Source organism: Frieseomelitta varia, unplaced genomic scaffold, assembly GCF_011392965.1.
Source record: "Frieseomelitta varia isolate USP_RPSP 00005682 unplaced genomic scaffold, Fvar_1.2 scaffold_1030, whole genome shotgun sequence".
NCBI classification, from domain to species: Eukaryota; Metazoa; Arthropoda; class Insecta; order Hymenoptera; family Apidae; genus Frieseomelitta; species Frieseomelitta varia.
In genome coordinates, this window is record NW_025108674.1 from 120,788 (window position 1) to 139,859 (window position 19,072).

Here is a 19,072-nt window from a genome sequence, read left to right on the forward strand (position 1 = left end):
CGTGCTCGAGTTACGAGACAAATGGGAAACACGATGTTGAACCGGTTAAACGATCAAGATAGCAGATAGTACCAGGAAGCGCGGTTAAGGACCGGCCTCGTGGATGGAAATGCCGGTGATAAAAGTCGGAACAGGCCAAACCGCATCTCGTTTGGCTCTCGATCAAAGAGCAACAGATAGAGGGGAAAGAAGGTGCAGCTACGTGCTCAAAAGGAACCCAAGAAACGGTTTAAAAAGCATTCTACGGCGGAACAAGTGTTCTTTGAAGGATACCTTCAATATTCCGTTCGGTTGATGCTTAAGCGAACTCCGTTGAAGGAAGCGAACGATACTAAAAGTAAGATGGGGGAAAAAAAGAGGAATGGCCGAATTTTATCAAGCAATATACAACGTGTCGATGAATATTGCCAATGTGTTTCACGGTTGTGATTGAAAAGAAAAATTTCTCTTGTTTATCACATTATACAATTTTATTATACATTTTATTTTTTTTACTTATTGACATTTTATATTATCGAATACTGTGACGAATACGTACATGGAATATGAATGGACCAATTTTTTTTATCTCTTTGCCAACGTCGTTTCCAACTTCGCTGGATTTTTATTTAAGGGGGATTCTGAAGGAGAAAATATAATTGAATGGGCTAATATAAAGATAAGACAAAATCACGAGTGAATAATTTTTTTTTTTATTGTTTTTCGTTTTTTAATTTAAAATTTATGTTACATTCATCGGAAGAGTATTGGTGATAATTATTAACATATTCATCAATCGGTTTACTTGCTATTGAATACTTCGTGCATAACAGGATTTTATTGCATATAACAACATTCACGGAGAGTTTGTAAAGTGAAATTATATTCAAAATAATTATACTAACTTATAATTATACTAATAAACTGATATATATATATATATATATTTTTTTTTTTTTCGGAAAAATTTGGAGTAAAATGATGAAATGAAGTAATTTATACTTTTTAGCTAATAAATCCGGCATTTTAATTGGAATTTCACATTAGACATATAATGTCTGAATTATCTTATAAATTTATACGTGTTTTAATTTCACTTTATGGTGGAATAAAATTTCTTCTAAAATTTTATTTTACTTGACTCTATTGACGATCATTTTATCTTCATTTTATCTTTATAAGATACTCAAAAATGTACTCACCTATATTCTACGATCTGTTATAATTAAAAGAAATTAGATTCTGTTATAATTAAAAATTGTAGAAACCACAAACTCAAACATGAGTCACTCGACGTGAGTATGTTAGTAGAAATAGTGAACGCTTACATTGATCTTCTCTTTGATTCTAATACATCAATTGCTGTCAATTAGAATTAATTAATAATTATTTCAATATACAATATGATTAATTTATATTAATAGCTATCACTTCCTTTATTATTTCATATTTTTATCACGACCTATTAACGAAATTTCAAACTCTCGTTCGCTGTCAACTAACAAAATTTCACCATCAAAACTGAGTCGTCCCAAACAAATGACGGCGGAGTTACGTATTGTGCGATATCTTCCAATTTTCGGAAGACGAATGTGGAGGTAATTTACCTTCACAAACTGTGGCAAGTGTCAGAAGAAGTCGAAAATGCTTTTCGGCTATCTCGGAGAGCGGAAATCTCGAAATTTCGTCAGCGTCGCAACCAAATAACAAGAGCCGGGTGATGAACTGGTATATCAGTGTATCGCGGTTGATTGCGGAACGTTCGAGACACGCGTTCTAAAAGGGGCTGCCCCGAAATAGAGTAAACCGTGGAATCGAAGCTGCGAATAGCGGCGAACCTTCGCCTGAGAAGCGAAACAGGAATGAAAGAGATGCTGGAAAGTGCTAGATACGCTTCAATTTCGCAACTGAAGACGGTAGACATGAAGAAACGAAGTCTCTCCCCAGTTGTGACTGACAAGACATTCGATGTAAAAGCGGATTAAACTTGCCAGGACTTGTCAAACGTTCTTAAACTTCCATTAGGTTTCTAACACGAAAGGTATTTATTGGCAACGTGTCTACAGTTCACAATTGGATAGAAAGCAAGTAGTATGTTTTTGACGATGGAACGAAAAATAGACTCTTTGACAGCTAACATATTTGATATATGAAGATAAGTGTAGATGAGATGAGGTACTTGATCATTTTATGATTTTATGACCACGTTTCGAATGAATGTTTTAATGCATTGGTCAGTGCAATTTGTTAAGCTAAAAACATTATTCTTCGTGTGAGAAAGAATTAGAAGATATTCATCGTTTTAACATATCTATAGAATATGTTATGTTACATATATTTCAATACAATATTTCAATGTTATATTATATATTATATTTCAGTGCGATATTTCAGTATTATATAATATTGTATATTGCAGTATAATATTTAAATATTATATTATATATTGTATTTCATTATAATATTTTAATATAATATTCTAATATTATATTATATATTATATTTCAGTATAATATTATATTATACATTGTATTTCAGTATCACATTATATAGTATATTTCAGTACAATATTTCAATATTGTATTATACATTTCAGTATAATATTTAAACATTATATTATACATTGTATTTTAATATCATATTATATAGTATATTTCAGTACAATATTATATTACATAATATTGTATATTTCAGTATAATATTCCAATATTATACTATGTATTATATTTCAGTATAATATTTTAATTTTGTATTATACAATATTATATATTTCAGTATAATATTATATTATACATTGTATTTAAATATCATATTATATAGTATATTTCAGTATTGTATTATAATATTTCAATATTGTATTATACAATATATAATATTTAAACATTGTAATAATTTAATAATTGTAATATTTCAATATCATATCACATAATATATTTCAGTACAATGTTATATAATATTGTATATTTCAGTATAATATTCCAATATTATATTATATAATATTTTACATTTTAATATAATATTTTAATATTATACCATATGCTGTGCTTCAATACAATATTTCAATATAATATTTGAATATTATATAGTATATTTGAGTATAATATAATATTCCAATATTACATTATATTATATATCATATTTCAAAATTATATTGTATGTTATATCTCGGTATAATACTACAATATAAAATTCAGTATCTTCCGTCAAACAAATATAAACAATCTCTGAAAAGCGAAACGAGATGAAAGATATCGGAGACTGCCAGGTTTGTTTCAATTTCGCAGTAGAAGACGTGTTCCATACGCAGTCGATAGGCATGCAGAAACGAAGTTTCCCTTCGGTGAGAAGTAAAGTAGACTCCTTCGGATTGGATAAAAGCGGATTAAGCGGTTTGGGAAGCGTCGCGAGTCGACAGACGTTAGACAAGCGGCAGACAACGTTTTTCTCATTGCCGACGGAGAATCCGAGGCTCAGTCTGTCGATCGCCGTGGATTTACAAACCGTTACCCCTTTTATAGATACCAGACACCATAACGAGACACCACGAACCATCATCTTCCCCTCTACCCCTTAAGCCCTCACCGTGCACGATTTATCGAAATACCGACACCGGCACTGCGTTGATCTATGTGCAATAGCTGCAAAAGTAGTCGTAGTCGTTGCTTCGTAGATGCTTAAGTGTGAATGCATGCATGCCCGCTTCGTGTTACCTAGCTAGATGCCACCCGCCATGAACGTACGCCCGTGTTAATCGAACTTTGACGTTGTTAGGTCGACCTCGTGCTCAGCTCGGAGAAGGGCGGCGACCTGTCCGACTTTATCACGAACGGAGAGTGGTACCTGATCGGTGAGTACACGTTCACGTACGATTTCTAGCTATACAACAATACAGAGTGGAAAAACTGAAAAACTGAACTACTGGTTTGGAAAAGTCATAGCTTGTTCATTCTTAAAATTACTGGTCATTCGAGGGATGTTGTTTATTAATTATATTTCCAAATAAAGTAATAAAAATTGAAAAAAAAAGAACATGCGTTCGTGAAAGTTATTTTTGTTTTGTGTCGTTCAGTCTTTCAGTGACCTGTACATCTAATGTCGTGTAGTGTTCAGCTGTTTGCCGAGTGGATTGTCGCAATGAGGGACAAACATGAACCTAACTTGAAACTGACCTGTATCAAATCAAAATCTAACGTAAATCGGATCTAAACTTAACCTAATGCAAATCTAACCTGTTGTTTTGTGGAAAAAATCAATTCAAAAGATAAGATTGGCTCCATTCGGGAGAAGAAACTAGGTAGTGTTTTTTTTGGATTTTTACTGACTAAAACTTTTACGATGACCTAGCCTAAGCTAAACTTAACTTAAATCCAATCTAAACCCACTCATTATGAGAAATAACTGATTATGAGTTGAATTGATTGGTTGTAGTAGGTTTACCTGATTGCTTCTAGTTTTTAAAGGCGACAGATGATTCTGTTTGACTCATGATCAAGTTAAAGGCGGACTGATTCTGATTGCTAATTAATTCAACGACCTTGACCAAGAATTACTGAAGATTACCTCATTGATTTTGACTGAAAAGCTGTACACTAATAATGAACTGACGAGAACACTGACTGTAAGCTGACAACTGATTTTTCTTCTTGATGCTTTCGTCTTCTCTTCTAAAAACTCTAAAAAGGATTAAGTCATAGGGAGCGTGTTAAGACCAATCAGGAAGATTTCCAGAATTTCTCATTATGATTGATTATGATCATATTGTGCTCGTCGTACAAGAAAACTGAAATTGGCAAATTTAGCGACTTTTCCCAATTTTTTGCTAATGAGAAGTTTATTTTATTACCAAAAAAAGAAAAGTCATATAGTTCTTGTCACTTAGAAAAAAAAAAAAAAAATCATAATAGACAGTAAATTGGGCCGTTGAACTAGAAATTTACCCTGAAATTTATCTGGAAAATTCATCTAGTTATAAATTATTTAAACGCGACGGAAGATGTCCTAATTTAAAAATTTCCAATCGAATAAACTAATTCCGAAGCACATTCGTGTGCACATAAGTTAATAACGCATCGTTGGCCGTAATATCTCAAATAAATCGTTTCTTATTGGTTCTGTGAAGAAACATTTTCAGCGAATTATGTTATATTTGAAGAAACTCGAGATTTATCATAGATCATAGTCCCAATATGGTGGCATGCGTTATGTTTTGTATCAAATCAATAAAAAAAAAAAAAAAAACACTTGTAGCACATTATAGCCTTAGTGGTATACGTCATACACTTGTATTATCACAAAATGTTTGTTGCTTCTCATGTCTGTAAATCTTTAGTTCATCGATTTGAGAAAGAGACGTTTAATGTTAGTACTGTGTCTTCTCTAATATGACTTAGTACACCATTTTGTAAGCCTATTTTTCTCCTAGTTTCTAGCAGTAGCTCTTCCAAATACGAGGATAAAATATTTTCAATGAAATTCTGCTATTAGTATGATTTAGCGCGAAAATAATCTGCTATTACTATGATTTATAGTCCAACGAGTCTATTGTTTCGCACAACACATTTACTGAAAATCGATGTTATCTCCGTGTAACAAAACGAAACAGACTTATACTGTCTGACCGTGAAGAAGTGCAAAATATGTTAAAATATTAATTTATTACAAATTAACATTTTAACAATGTGATCATTACTTTCCTTGTTTATATTTATTGTGATTTATTTATTTGCAGTGTGTTAAGAAAAAAAGAATACTCTTTAATACTCTGTAATAATTATAATAATAATTGGAGTAAAGTTACTTTAGAAAAGTTTAATTTTAGAAAATATTAAAAATATTGAAGTTATTTTATTAAAATATTAAATATTAAAAATATTAAAGTTATTTTATTAAAAGATTAAAGTTATTTTATGTAGCTTATAAGTTATATTTAATATAATTTATATGTTATAAGTTATATATTTTATATGACTATATTAATTTATTTATAAACTATCTATTTATTTTACATAACTTATAATATATAATATATAAATTATTTTATATCGAATTATAATATATAATATATAATTATTTTATATCGAAATAAATAAAATCAAAATTGAGATCAAGTACACTCGATAAGTGAAATTACAATAAAAATAAATGGATTATAAATAATAAAATTATTTTACACTAAATGAACGTTCAAAGAAATTCATTTTACACAAAAATTTATTGTTGGAAAGTGTATTGTGCACGTATAGATAATATTTTTCGCTGAAAATAATCTGCTGAGAAAGTGAACGAAATTTCAGGCTGTACTACTCGAAATAATTATTTTGAAAAGTTATTGATACAAGAGAAATGTGCACGCTGGCGTGAAACTTCTGTGAGCGTGAATTCATGTTGGCTTGTTCGTGAAGATTTGTCGTGACTTGTGTCACCTTCCTTGAGGAGTATTTAGCAGTATTCACCTCAGAGACTTCCTTGGCCTTTACTTGACCACGAAAGCCATAAATTCCGGCAAGTGTCAGCCGGTCCCCGTTCAGGGAAAGGTTCTAACCTCAATCCCAATCTTTGTTCAGTACATTTCCCAACAAGCGTGTAATTTATTAAGTCTCTGGGGTACATTCTTTTAATATCGAAGAGCAATTTCGTTCTCTAAGTTCGCAATAAGATAATTTATTTGTAATTATATCTTTTAAGGGACATCTTTCGGACTATAATCTTTGGATTATATAGACGAATGTAGAAAATGAAATGATTGATTGTGATGTATAATATCGTAAATGTTTTTATCTATAAACTTTGGTAATGAAATCTGATTTTATTTGAAAAAAAAATAAGTGAAGCTTTTGAATTACGTTAATAGAAAATGTTTCATTTTATTTAATAGACAGTATTTTATTTTCCAATATTCTTCTGTAACAATACAAAAAAAAAAAAATAAATAAATAAATGTATTTCTTAGATGGTAACTTATAATATTATATAATATAATTAGTATGATAGTTTTCTTTGTTTCCAATTTAAATGAATATATTTAATTCTAAGTTTAATATTCGATATCTAACATTTTAGAGTTAATGTAAAAATTTCTCAGCCATTGATTATCAATTTCCCTCATTTTGAAGTTAATACTTTTATTGATGAAAATTTGTGTGATTATCACTATAATCAGCGAATTTTCGAAGTTTTTCCGTGTAATTTACTGAAACACACAACGAAAAAACATAAACAATTTTGCTGTTATTTTTTCGTGCAATATAATAAAAATCTTACAATAAACAATAACTTATTCGTTATTATGCGTTATATGACTCACATACAATTTTCCACTATAAATCTAAAATAAATATGAAATATCTTATCGACTCTTCCATATCCAAGCTGAAAGTTTCGAGACTGAATTTGGTTAACCTCGAAAATGCTAGTCGCATTCGCCGGCTTTGCTTGACATCTTTCAAATTCTTATACATGTATCAATAATCTCATAAATAATTTTAGGTCACACGTCTGTGTTGCAAACGAAAATATACCATTTTCGAAATATATGCACATACACAAGATCGACAAGAGCAGAAAATTGGATTTATTATTTGGAATAATTGTGAATAACTAAACAAACTCCACTTTAGATATTTCACATTATATACTCTGTGTGTATTTTTGTAATTTTCAATTTCTCATAAATTCGGAGTTTTATTTCTAAAGTTCAGTTTTAGTTTGTTTCAGCTATATGTAGACACGTTAAAATAGAAAGAAATACAATCTGTTAATAAGAATAAACAGCAATAAATACAATGTGTTATTTTGCATTGTAATTATGAATTCGCTACTTCCTCTACATTCCCTACTTTCGTTATAAGACTACGGACTTTTGTACATTTTTGAGAAATTTAAGAGTGTGAAAGTCTACAGAATGCATATAGTGTCTCGCGCAATCTTCTCCACCACGACAAAACTCCCGCGAGTTCGTTCTTGCTTCTTTCTTATTTTTTTTTTTTTTTATATTTTTTTATTCTTGGTGGAAGTTTCTAATAAAATTTCAAAGAATCTAAGTTCACAAATATTTATTTTTCCCTATTTGCCAACGTACAGAATACACTGACAAAGTTTAGAAAAAATGCTGAAAATAGGCTGAAACTTTATACAGAATATAAAAAGTAATATTTAGCAAGATTCAAGAATCATTTCAATTTTTTTTTCTAAAATCTTCATTCTCGTGCATTATATATTTCACATAAATGATCTTATTTTTCTCAAATTACCGCCGTATAGAATACAAAATTAAAAAAAAAAAAAATACTAAAAATAAACTGAAACTACACACAGAAGAAGGGTACGAGAAGCAACGTTTAGCGAGATTCAAAGATCACCGCGATTTTCTTCGTTCCTTTCAAATCGTCAGGCTAATACCCATACCTTCCTCGCCACAACAAAACCCAGGATTTTACACAGTGTTTCTTAATAACGGTCCAACGTGTGGGAGATCCAATTTCCAGGTTCCCACGGTATGAGAATGCATTTTTCGCTGGACTTGCTTCACTCGCGCGACATCCGCGTCAACGACGCGTAAAGGAATGCCGATGGAAATTGTTAGGGAAAGCCACTTCCGCGTCCGACAAAGGCCGAAGCTCTGAAAGCACTGGCTTTTTGCCCCGCGTGTCTCACGAACTTTCTGATCGTGACGATCGAACGAATCACTTTACTTCGCGAGACTTCAATTTCGCGCGGCCAGCTTCGACCACGCGTGCATCTCACGTCTTCGCGATGCTCCTCTGTCGTTGCGACGATCAAGTCGAGCGATGGGTTCGAACGAAGAAGCCCGGCGAGCAACGAACAAAACATCGATCTACACTGTGTTTTAATATTCCTAAATTATTATTATTATTTTTCAACAGGCGTGAAACTCGATGATCTTTCTCGAATTTGTTATATAATACAATCGTACATATTTTTTGTTTTCGTAGAAACTTCAGAAATCTCTTTTCTTGATGCTTGACATCGCCTGAAGTGCGCTAGAATCTTCAGAAGAAAAAAAAAAGTACATTCAAGCTATCGAAAAAATCCTCAAATGCCTGAGATTCAGTATGTTGCAAATTACGTTGGAGATAGTAAGGAATCTATCGGATGTTCTTCTCTCTTTTAAAATCATTTCGATTGTTCTTTGCAATTCCTCGACACTTGAGTTAGTTTCCCTTGCGAGCGGCATTAGATTTAGTTAGGAAAGAAACGAAGAAACTTTTCGAGTGATTTCGAGTTACGTGGAGGTTGGAGAATATTGGAATTCTGCTACTATCAGTGTAAGTACTTCCAAAGCGTCAAAGATTGAGGAGTAAACTTCGTTACTTAGTTTGCCTTCCGAAACTCGGACTGTTTTCCTTATGGCCTACTTATCTACGAATCCAAGGCATGTTCGATCTCTAAGTTTCGCTTCAGGTTTCGAATACTACTTGAATAATGTTTCAATGAATATGCAACTTATTCCTTCTAGCTGATTTCTGAACTCTAAAATGAGTGTCCATAAATTTTGAAAACATATTGAATCAATATTTATGGAATGTCGTATTTTCAATGTTATTTTACAAAACAGAAGCCTGTGACCCGTGGACGCCATCTTATTATGATCACAATTTTTCAGGTATTTCCAAAAAAATGTTCCAAATGAAAGTTAATTTCAAAGCGCTCAGTATTCTACAAATTTCAAAATAAAGAATTTAAAAAAACAAATTCCGTTTTCACAAAAACTCAAGTCACCTCTATTTTTTTAAAACGTCATTGTAAATATTTTCGTCTCGATAACGTTAAAATTGACCTACCATGCTGTGATCTCAAACCTCGAAATAACTAAACTAATTCCGATCACGAAAACACAGAGAGTGGTCTGCAGATCACTGTGCATCGTCGGGGTCCACTTATTAACTTCTTGACATATGAATTAAATGAAATTAAATTAAACGACGTAGGTAACTTAGAACAGAGCCAGCTAACTGGCGGCCCGCGAGCCCTTGCCCTCACTTTCCTGATCGCTGGTGCTCCCCCCTCCACTGTAGTGGAGAGATGGACGTAGTGGAGGGGGTAGCACTGTAGTGGAGAGATGGACGTAGTGGAGGGGGTAGCACTGTAGTGGAGAGATGGACGTAGTGGAGGGGGTAGCACTATAGTGGAGAGATCGATGTAGTGGCTTACAATTAGAATATCGGATATAGCGTTGAAAGGAATCACGTCGAATACGTAGAAAAATTTCTTTTATATCCTTATATACGTATCAACCTGCAAACGTATCAGAGAGGTGATTGTCGACTCTAACTTAGAAAACTAATAAGCCAGGACGTTTTCCAGACGTCATTATATATCAAGGTGTCTTATCTTATAATTATCTTAATAATCTAAATCCGACGACTAAGAAGACTGGAGTAAACTCGCGAGCTGCTCGGTCCCATCACCAGCGGCGACAGTGGTGATCCCTTTGAACTTTCATCTATCCTTTTCTGTCGCCGTCTCTCACGGGAGACGCCGCTTTGACCGCGTTATTCGAATTTCGTCCACGTACGACGATTTCGTCGATGCCCGGCGAAAACGCGGGTCCGAAGAATGCGAAACGCGGGTCGTTGAATAATGGAGATTGGCGGGATGGGGTGGATCTCAGGCGGGCTTGGGCAAAATTACATTAATAAATTTAGCTTTGCTCTGGCGGTGCAACGACACGGAGCCTTGCCTTCGGGAACCCGATAGCCTGAATACTTTCCACTTTTACGGCCACCATCTTACACCGCGATAGTTTCCTCGAGAGATGGCGCTATGGTGACTCGGTAAGTGTCTCGAGGCACTGTAGTTTCAGGGATGGTCGGTTTATTGCTGAATGTAAGGGCTGATTTGATGTGAATATCGGAGCGCAGACGAGCGTGTGAATTGCGTTCTTTGGACGATGGAAACCGAAAGAGAGCGATTCTGCATGGGCGAACGACTCGGAACGATGCTTCGGCAGTTTCAACGTCGTTATTGAGAACGTCTCTGCCCCGATTGTTTTTCGATCTAGTGGCTGTTGCGCTGACCGTTAGTTTTTGTTGCACTTCGAAGTTATCGATGCACTTCGAAGTTAGTTTCTGAAGTGAGTTTTGAATATTAACGACGATTAGGATAAGGTGACAAGAATATAAATATTTTATAATTATATTATTTTTTGTTATTTTACTTTACCTCGTTCGCATATGCTAACCGAACTATGGGGAAACAAAAGTGTTCGATTAGTGGAATAATAGAACAATCAAATTTTCTGACATCCAATGGCATGTATTAAAATAAAGATCAAGAAAATTGATTTCATTGTTAAATTATCAAGCCATTTTAGTTCATAATTTTGCAGAGTTGCATTCCTTTTGTGCTTCGAATTCTCGAAATCTTTTCTTCGACGTGAGACATATTCTTATTAATTTTGTTGACCATTTGTAGTTTGTAGAAAATTACATCTACAACATAAACGAAACGTTGTTTTCAAGCAATTAAATATAGTTTCTTATATAGTATTTTATCAATATTGCTTTTTTTTTAAATAGAATTTTGTACTTTATATTATATTAAGTTAAGTCCTAATAGAATTTCTCTGTAATACACTAACAACTTCATTTATCTGAACCTATTGAGAGACTGATTTATTTGAATTAATTCACTAACTCAATAATCTATCATTTTTTTTTTTTTTTTTTTCGTTCAACACAATAGGACTTCAATTAGTGAATTCAATTAGCGAAGATTCAATTACTCAGACGTTAATTGAAACTTTGTTCCAGTAATAGAGGATGAATCAAATTTTACTATATATAACTCTAACAATATTTTTCTAAATAATCTAGAATCCTGTTTGACAATATTAACTAATATGAACCTGAAATTTAAAATTAATCAAACATAACATAATATTTAATCGATTTTTTTAATTACAAAAGAACAGATTATATGTTGAAGTGATCGTTTCATGAATCAACATTGAATTCGAGTACATTTTTTAAAAAGTTGTAAATTTTCTTTTAAATGCCATAAAGTTGGTCATAAGGTTAATACTGGTTTCCAGTAAACTGTCTCAAAAGAAAAAATAACCTGCCATTGATATGTGAAAGTTAGATTCAGAAAAACCCTGTAAACTATGATCAACTAAATTTTTCAATAATTATAATATTAAATACACGATGATGATAATTATATATAATATAAATATTATCATTGTATTATAAAAATTTATATTATAATATAATATAAATTTAATATTATATTCAAGAAAAATAGTTTTATAAAGAACGTAGTCATGTGATTTATGATAGTGACATTTTTCCACAATATTTAACAATATTAATGTAATTAATATAATTAATATTTATAATATTAAAATATTTTCATAATATTATTTAATTCTAATAATATTAATATAATATTATATTTTATATTTTTTAATATATTTAATATTATAATATATAAAATACATTATATAATTTAATAAATATTAATATTTATAATATTAAAATATTTTCACAATATTATTTAATTCTAATAATATTTCTAACTTCACGAAATGATATGAGACCAAATGTTGCAATATTTCAACATGAAAAACAATCTGGAACAACTTTTTCCTCAAACCTGTAAATTCTTTCTATTTTCACGTGACAGCAGCGGTGAACGAAAGAGACATAAAGTAATGGAAAACAGTGTTGTAAATTCGTTCTAACCAAAAGAAAAAAAAAAAAAAAAACAAACAAAAAAGATAAAAAAAAAGAGGGAAAAAATGCGGCTACTAATTCGAGTGAAACGATGAAAGTCGGCCGCATCTAGCGCGGAGAGATTCAGTACAGTGGGAGGTAATTAAAATTTCGTAGCTGCACAATAAAGTAGTCGCGGACATAAGCTTTGGTAATGTCCGCAATTAGAACTGACGCAGCATGTGGTCAAATCAGCGTTATCCCGAGTCACACGCCGTCCAGAAGAATTCTAAATCCCGCGAGCAACAAGTGAGCAAGTTCTCGGTTCTTAGGACGTTCTTAAACGAGTCCTCGGAGTCGATCGTAAGGAGGCGCTGATCGATTGAAAGTAATTAAATACGACAACCATCTCGGCGTGATCGTAAACGATCGACTTTCTCATCTTGTCGAACGTTTAAGTTATGTTAGGTACGTTCCTTCAATTGTTTTTTTCTTTTTCCGCCCCTCTTATTTTTCACTCACTTATCTTTCTTGTCAGCTGCGTTGCATCGATCGACGTTGAACTTTTCCACGAAACGCAAAAACGAGATACACAGATACGTTAGCTTGATGTACATCTAACCAAATTATTATTCCGTGTTATTCAGTCGATATTTGAGTAATATTCGAAAAGATTGTAACAATTGTACAATAATTTTACGATAATTTAATTATTAAAATGGTTATTCGGTTTTTCTTTTCAATTGAATGTTTATTCATGTACTTTATTCTGATTAATGTTTAACTTAACTTATACCATTTCACCAACGCACGATTTTAAAGATACTATAATAAAGAAAGAAAGTACAGAATGAAATTTATTATAATGAATCTATAATTCGTAATTCATTATAATTATTATATAATTTAATACAGAATAAAATGTACCGATAAGTTTAAAATTTATGAAACGCTCTCTAAATTTCATTGTTGTATGTTTCAAAATCAACGAAGTTCTGGCAAATTTTGCGAGTCAATGTTTGCTCATTAATTCTTGCATACTCATTCGATAAATACATTCAAGCTAAGGGAATATTCAAATCAATCTGAATGTAGTATAATTTGCACGCATATATAAAATATTCAATGAAGAGCACGAATAACCGTTTTAATAATTAAATCATTGTTAAATAATTTCAATGACGTATAATTTCTTCAAACGTTATTTGAATGAATAACTTGGGATAATGTTTAAAAACAGTTACGTCTACAGAAAAGCAAGAAATTTTAAATATCTTATAAACAATAATTTGTTTACTGCTTATAGTTAAAATTGTTATATAGATTTTTAAAAAACGACCAGAATCATAAAGTTTCATTCAATCATAAAGTTTATTACTAATTATATACTAATTATATACTCAATTATTATACTAAATATAATGCTATATTATTATATTTAATAAAATTATATATATTATTATATTTTATAAATATAATACTATATTATTACTATAATCAAAGTAGGTTTTATTCGCTTTACCGTCCATGTAGTAATTTTATAGAGAATTTCATAAGATCGTGTTTTCGGTTTACTTAAATGTTCTTTTAAACAAACGTAGGAAACATTTAGATTATTTAATATATAATATAATTAAAATTTAATATATAATATTATTATATTATATTAATATGTAATACCAATTTAATTTATCCACTAAAAATTTAACTTAATTATTCACAAAATTTTAAAAGAAATGGTCTAATTCTAATAAAAATTCACAAAACGTGCGAAATATTCCTTATTTCTAGTTTAAGTTTTGAAATTTTCGATTGATCGTAAATATACTAGCACTGGCACAAGCTTCCAGTGTATTAACTTTCATCAATGCCTGGATATATTCAATCTTTTCGCACGAAGCGTCACGAAATATAATTGAAACAGGAACAAGCGTATCTTTCGTTTCGTTTGGTCAATCTTTTTCAACGAATAATTCATCAACTTCGAGTGACGAAATTACGCGCAGCAACTCCGTTTCAAGAATTTCTTGAATTTCTGAAACTGACGGTCAATTGTTGCCACGCCACGTTGCATTTCGGTGTTAAACGGGGAGGCACAGCTAACAGTGGGTGATTTTCACGAGCTCGTGTACGAGAGGGCAAGATATCGAACAGTCAGCTCGTAATCAACTCATAAAGGCAGTTAAACAGAAATCACGAGACACCGTGCTCGTATCTCTCCGCGGCTACTTTTGTTATGACCGTGCCCAGCTACTACCACGATGACGCGTGCCTTGCCTCGTAATTCCGAATTACGTCGGAGAATTCGTGTCATGCTCGCTATGCACGCTGCTCGTTCGAATTAGCGAACCGTGCAACTCGTGGCCAGTGTCGTTTCGATCAAAATTAGAGATCGAGGATAATTAACAGGAGAATTCTTCAATCTATGGAGTCGCGATCATTAAGAACGATCGTTTCAAACGGTATTTTATTCGATAGGTTCTTCTGGCAACGGAAAATTTTAATTCTCTCTTCGGTTTTTTTCTTGAAGCAAAAATATTATGAAACAGCTAGCTTCGAAATTTCGTTTTCATTTCAGTTGATCAGAGGGTTGGAAAGTTTCTGTTGATAATTTGACAGTTTTGGAAGTTTCTGTCAATTAAGCAGATTTTCAGAAATTTTAATTGTTGCAAAAATGACAGTTCACGGTGGAAAAGTCTGTTTTTATCAGTAAGTATTAACTTCGAATGTTTGTGAATGATTAAATAATTGAGATAATGAATTTAATGTAAAATCAATGATAGATATTAATTTGAAGAAAGATTGGAATGCAAAGCTGGAAATTACGTTTATATACCTCGAGAAAATTGGAGTTTTTAATTTAATAATTATTAATTCATAATAAATAATATTTAGTTTAGAATTTATATCGAGCAATTTTATTTATTTTTTGACGAGTTAGATCAAGAAATCTGAGAATAGAAATGATGAAAGATTTATATTGACGCTAAATATTTGGATATATTTTTAAATTATTACAATATCATAAAATACAGTTAATAAACCTGCTTAATTTAATTTTAACACACACAGTTAATGATAAACGTAATAAATACAATAATTGAGTAACTTTAAGTATATTTGTTCATCATTGAAATTGTAGAACGACTGAAATCTATATTTCTAACCACTTTGAAACAGTTTGTATAGATTTTATTAAGCACCAGCTATTTATTACAAATGAGTATGAAATTTGGAAGTGCAGAAAATTAATTGTAGAAAAACTGTTCGTCAATAATAATTGTCGAGAAGTAACAAAAATGGAATTGCACAAATTGCGATCCATGTACAAAGTTCATGAATTGTACAATAATATCAATATTAAAAATTTTAGGACGAAATCGATGAAAAACGGTTTTACTTTTATGGAAATAATGGAATTTTATTAAGTGAATAAAGAGCGTTGACTCTGACGACACGGTACTCGATAATCAGTATAATCATCCAAATACGAATAAAACAAAAAAGGAAAATAGTTCACTGAACGTCCAATTGAGTTCCAGTATCTGTTATGAGATCAACGAAGCCAATGTCTCCCGAGAGGAAGCACTTAACACAATCACCGTATTCAGGCCACAAATGGGTGTTTAAACCCGTATCGGAATTCGTGTCGTTCCAAATTACATCGTCGCGTGCAACAGCCGCCAAACTCACTTTCGGAATCCGGTCAAAAGCGACACAGCTTTACAGCGATCCAGCGAACGGTGATTTGAATTTCCCTGCGAACTTCGTTCGACGAAACGATCATTAGTCTTCTTCTTCGTATCGACGTTCCCGTGTAAACTCGCCCATTCGTGCATTCATAGGTTCCTAAATTTGTTTACTGATATCCAAACTTGTTCAAGAGATAACGCGTTGGATAGGTACTTTCCTTGGAATCCTCCATTTCTTACCAGCATTCGCGAGACATGTAATAACAGCGGATTTTTTTTAAAAATGAAAATTCATATTTTTGAGAATTTAATTTAAGAAAATCAGACCGAAAATCACTGTCGAAAATTGCTTTCCCTTTCTTCCTTTAACTCTGTGAGCTACAGTGAAGAAAACAATTTATATATATATATGTAGAAATTAAATATAAATAATATTTATTTAATAATAATTAAACAAGGTAACGAACAGAGATTAATAACTAATATACGCAGTCACAACTCAAATAAATTCTTTTCTAACAACTCATTCTTTTTTAACAACTCTCGCTTTTTCACAATTCCAATGAATCTCTGTTTCAACAACTCGCTCGACTGTCTTCTTGTTTTTTTTTTTTTTTTTTAAAAACGCCTTCGCGTTTCTCCCACCACGTTCATACTTTCTTTCTTTTCGTGCATTCCTACATCTAGTACAATTAAACGCAACTAAAGATACAATAATTACAACTACAGGTTAATAACTCGATAACGACCTACATATATATACGATATTACATACTTAATGCGAGTTTGTGACACTCTCAATGCACTGGAGGGGATAGCGCTAGCGATTAAGAGAAGTAGGGGCAAGGGCCGCCAGTTAGCCACCTTTACGCACGCTGTTGAAATTCGCGCAGACAATTTTCGGATAACCAAAATCTCGAATGAGATTCAATCTTCCAATGAACCAGCAGAGTCTTGGTCCTCTTGCTGGCTTTTCTGTTCGGAAATATCGTGACATAAATCAGGGCCCAGTGTTGAAATTCCCGAACAAATGTATCAAATAGCAAAAGTATTAAAATATTAAATACAAAAGTATTAAATAGCATTCGAAGAAAATATATATATTTAAAATATATTTTCTTCGAAAATTTTGCATTCGTTCTAGCAAACATAGTACGTAACCGTGCTGGTATATAATCGCAATAATAAATTAAAATATTCAGTATAAATATCCTACTATTCATTCTATAATTAATGTAAATAATATTATAAATATAAATAATAAAATTATATTAAGTACATAATAAAAATTTATATATTTCAAATATAAAATTATAGGAGTTAATAAAGTAATTTCAATATCAAAAATTAAAAATAATAATCTAATTTAAAAAAAAAAGGTATTGAAAATATAATATAAATTTTGAAACTGAATTAAATCCACACTGAAACGGAATTTCTTTTCTAAATTGATTTTTTTATTTATTGAGAAAAATTTATTTAAATTAAAAAATTATATTATAACTATATTATTATATTATAATTATATTATATTATATTATTATAATTATATTATTATATTATTATATTATAATTATATTATATTATATTATTATAATTATATTATTATATTATTATATTATAATTATATTATATTATATTATTATAATTATATTATTATATTATTATATTATAATTATATTATATTATATTATTATAATTATATTATTATATTATTATATTATAATTATATTATATTATATTATTATAATTATATTATTATATTATTATATTATATTATTATAATTATATTATTATACTATTATATTATAATTATATTATCATATTAATAATAATTGAAATTAATATAACATGTGTTGGTTTTTTTGCAGGAATGCCGGGCAAGAAGAACACGATAACGTACCAATGCTGCCCGGAACCTTACGTCGACGTCACCTTCACCATACAGATTCGCAGGAGGACCCTGTATTATTTTTTCAACCTGATCGTGCCGTGTGTCCTGATATCAAGCATGGCCCTCCTGGGCTTCACCCTGCCGCCAGATTCCGGGGAGAAGCTCACCTTAGGTAACGTAACTCGTAGCATGCCTTGCCTGCCAGTATTACACCAGCCAGACAGAAAAAAAAAAAAAAAAAAAAAAAAAAAGATACTACACCTTGTTCTATCTCTACTTTCGTTTACTATTTCTTTCGTTGGTTCTTTCGACTGTCACACAAAACACACACATACACACACGTACGATATGTATATCTCTGTCTGTCTATCTATCTATCTATCTCTCTTTCTATCTGTCTATCTCTCTTTGTATATTGTATGTATGTACACATACACTTTGGAGTCTTGCGACTGGTTTGATTGATTTAGTCGGATTATGTTTCTACGATGTTGTTGTTGAACCACCGTTGTTGACCACATTGTCGCCACTGAACGCTGACTATCCCGCGTTTCTTTTTGTTGCCGGACGTCAAGAAGAGGAAGTCGGGGCACGCCGCGAACGAACCGATGCGTACTCCATTGTCGCGCAATGGGCCTAAATTTCGAAAATTTAGCAATTCAGCCTATTTAAATAGTTGTAACAATCGTGGGGATTTCTGTATCGATAATTATTGGATTTTTGACAACAATTTGACGATTTTTGTATCGCTGCCATTGTAATTAATAATTTTCATCGAAAAATTAATCGGAGAATATAAGATCAATTGTTTCAGGCTATTCTTAGCTGTTTAG

The 19,072-nt window shown here is 31.4% G+C and overlaps 1 protein-coding gene across 4 annotated transcripts in view; it reads left to right on the forward strand.

The window, feature by feature from the left end:
* Positions 1-19,072, forward strand: part of LOC122528189 (neuronal acetylcholine receptor subunit alpha-7) — a 286,103-nt gene that overhangs the window by 75,251 nt on the left and 191,780 nt on the right. For all 4 annotated transcript variants that reach the window (XM_043653059.1, XM_043653067.1, XM_043653076.1 and 1 more), the window contains exons 3-4: positions 3,751-3,826; positions 18,217-18,411. In XM_043653059.1, coding sequence (XP_043508994.1) covers positions 3,751-3,826; positions 18,217-18,411 — 271 coding nt within the window. The remainder of the gene's footprint in view (positions 1-3,750; positions 3,827-18,216; positions 18,412-19,072) is intronic.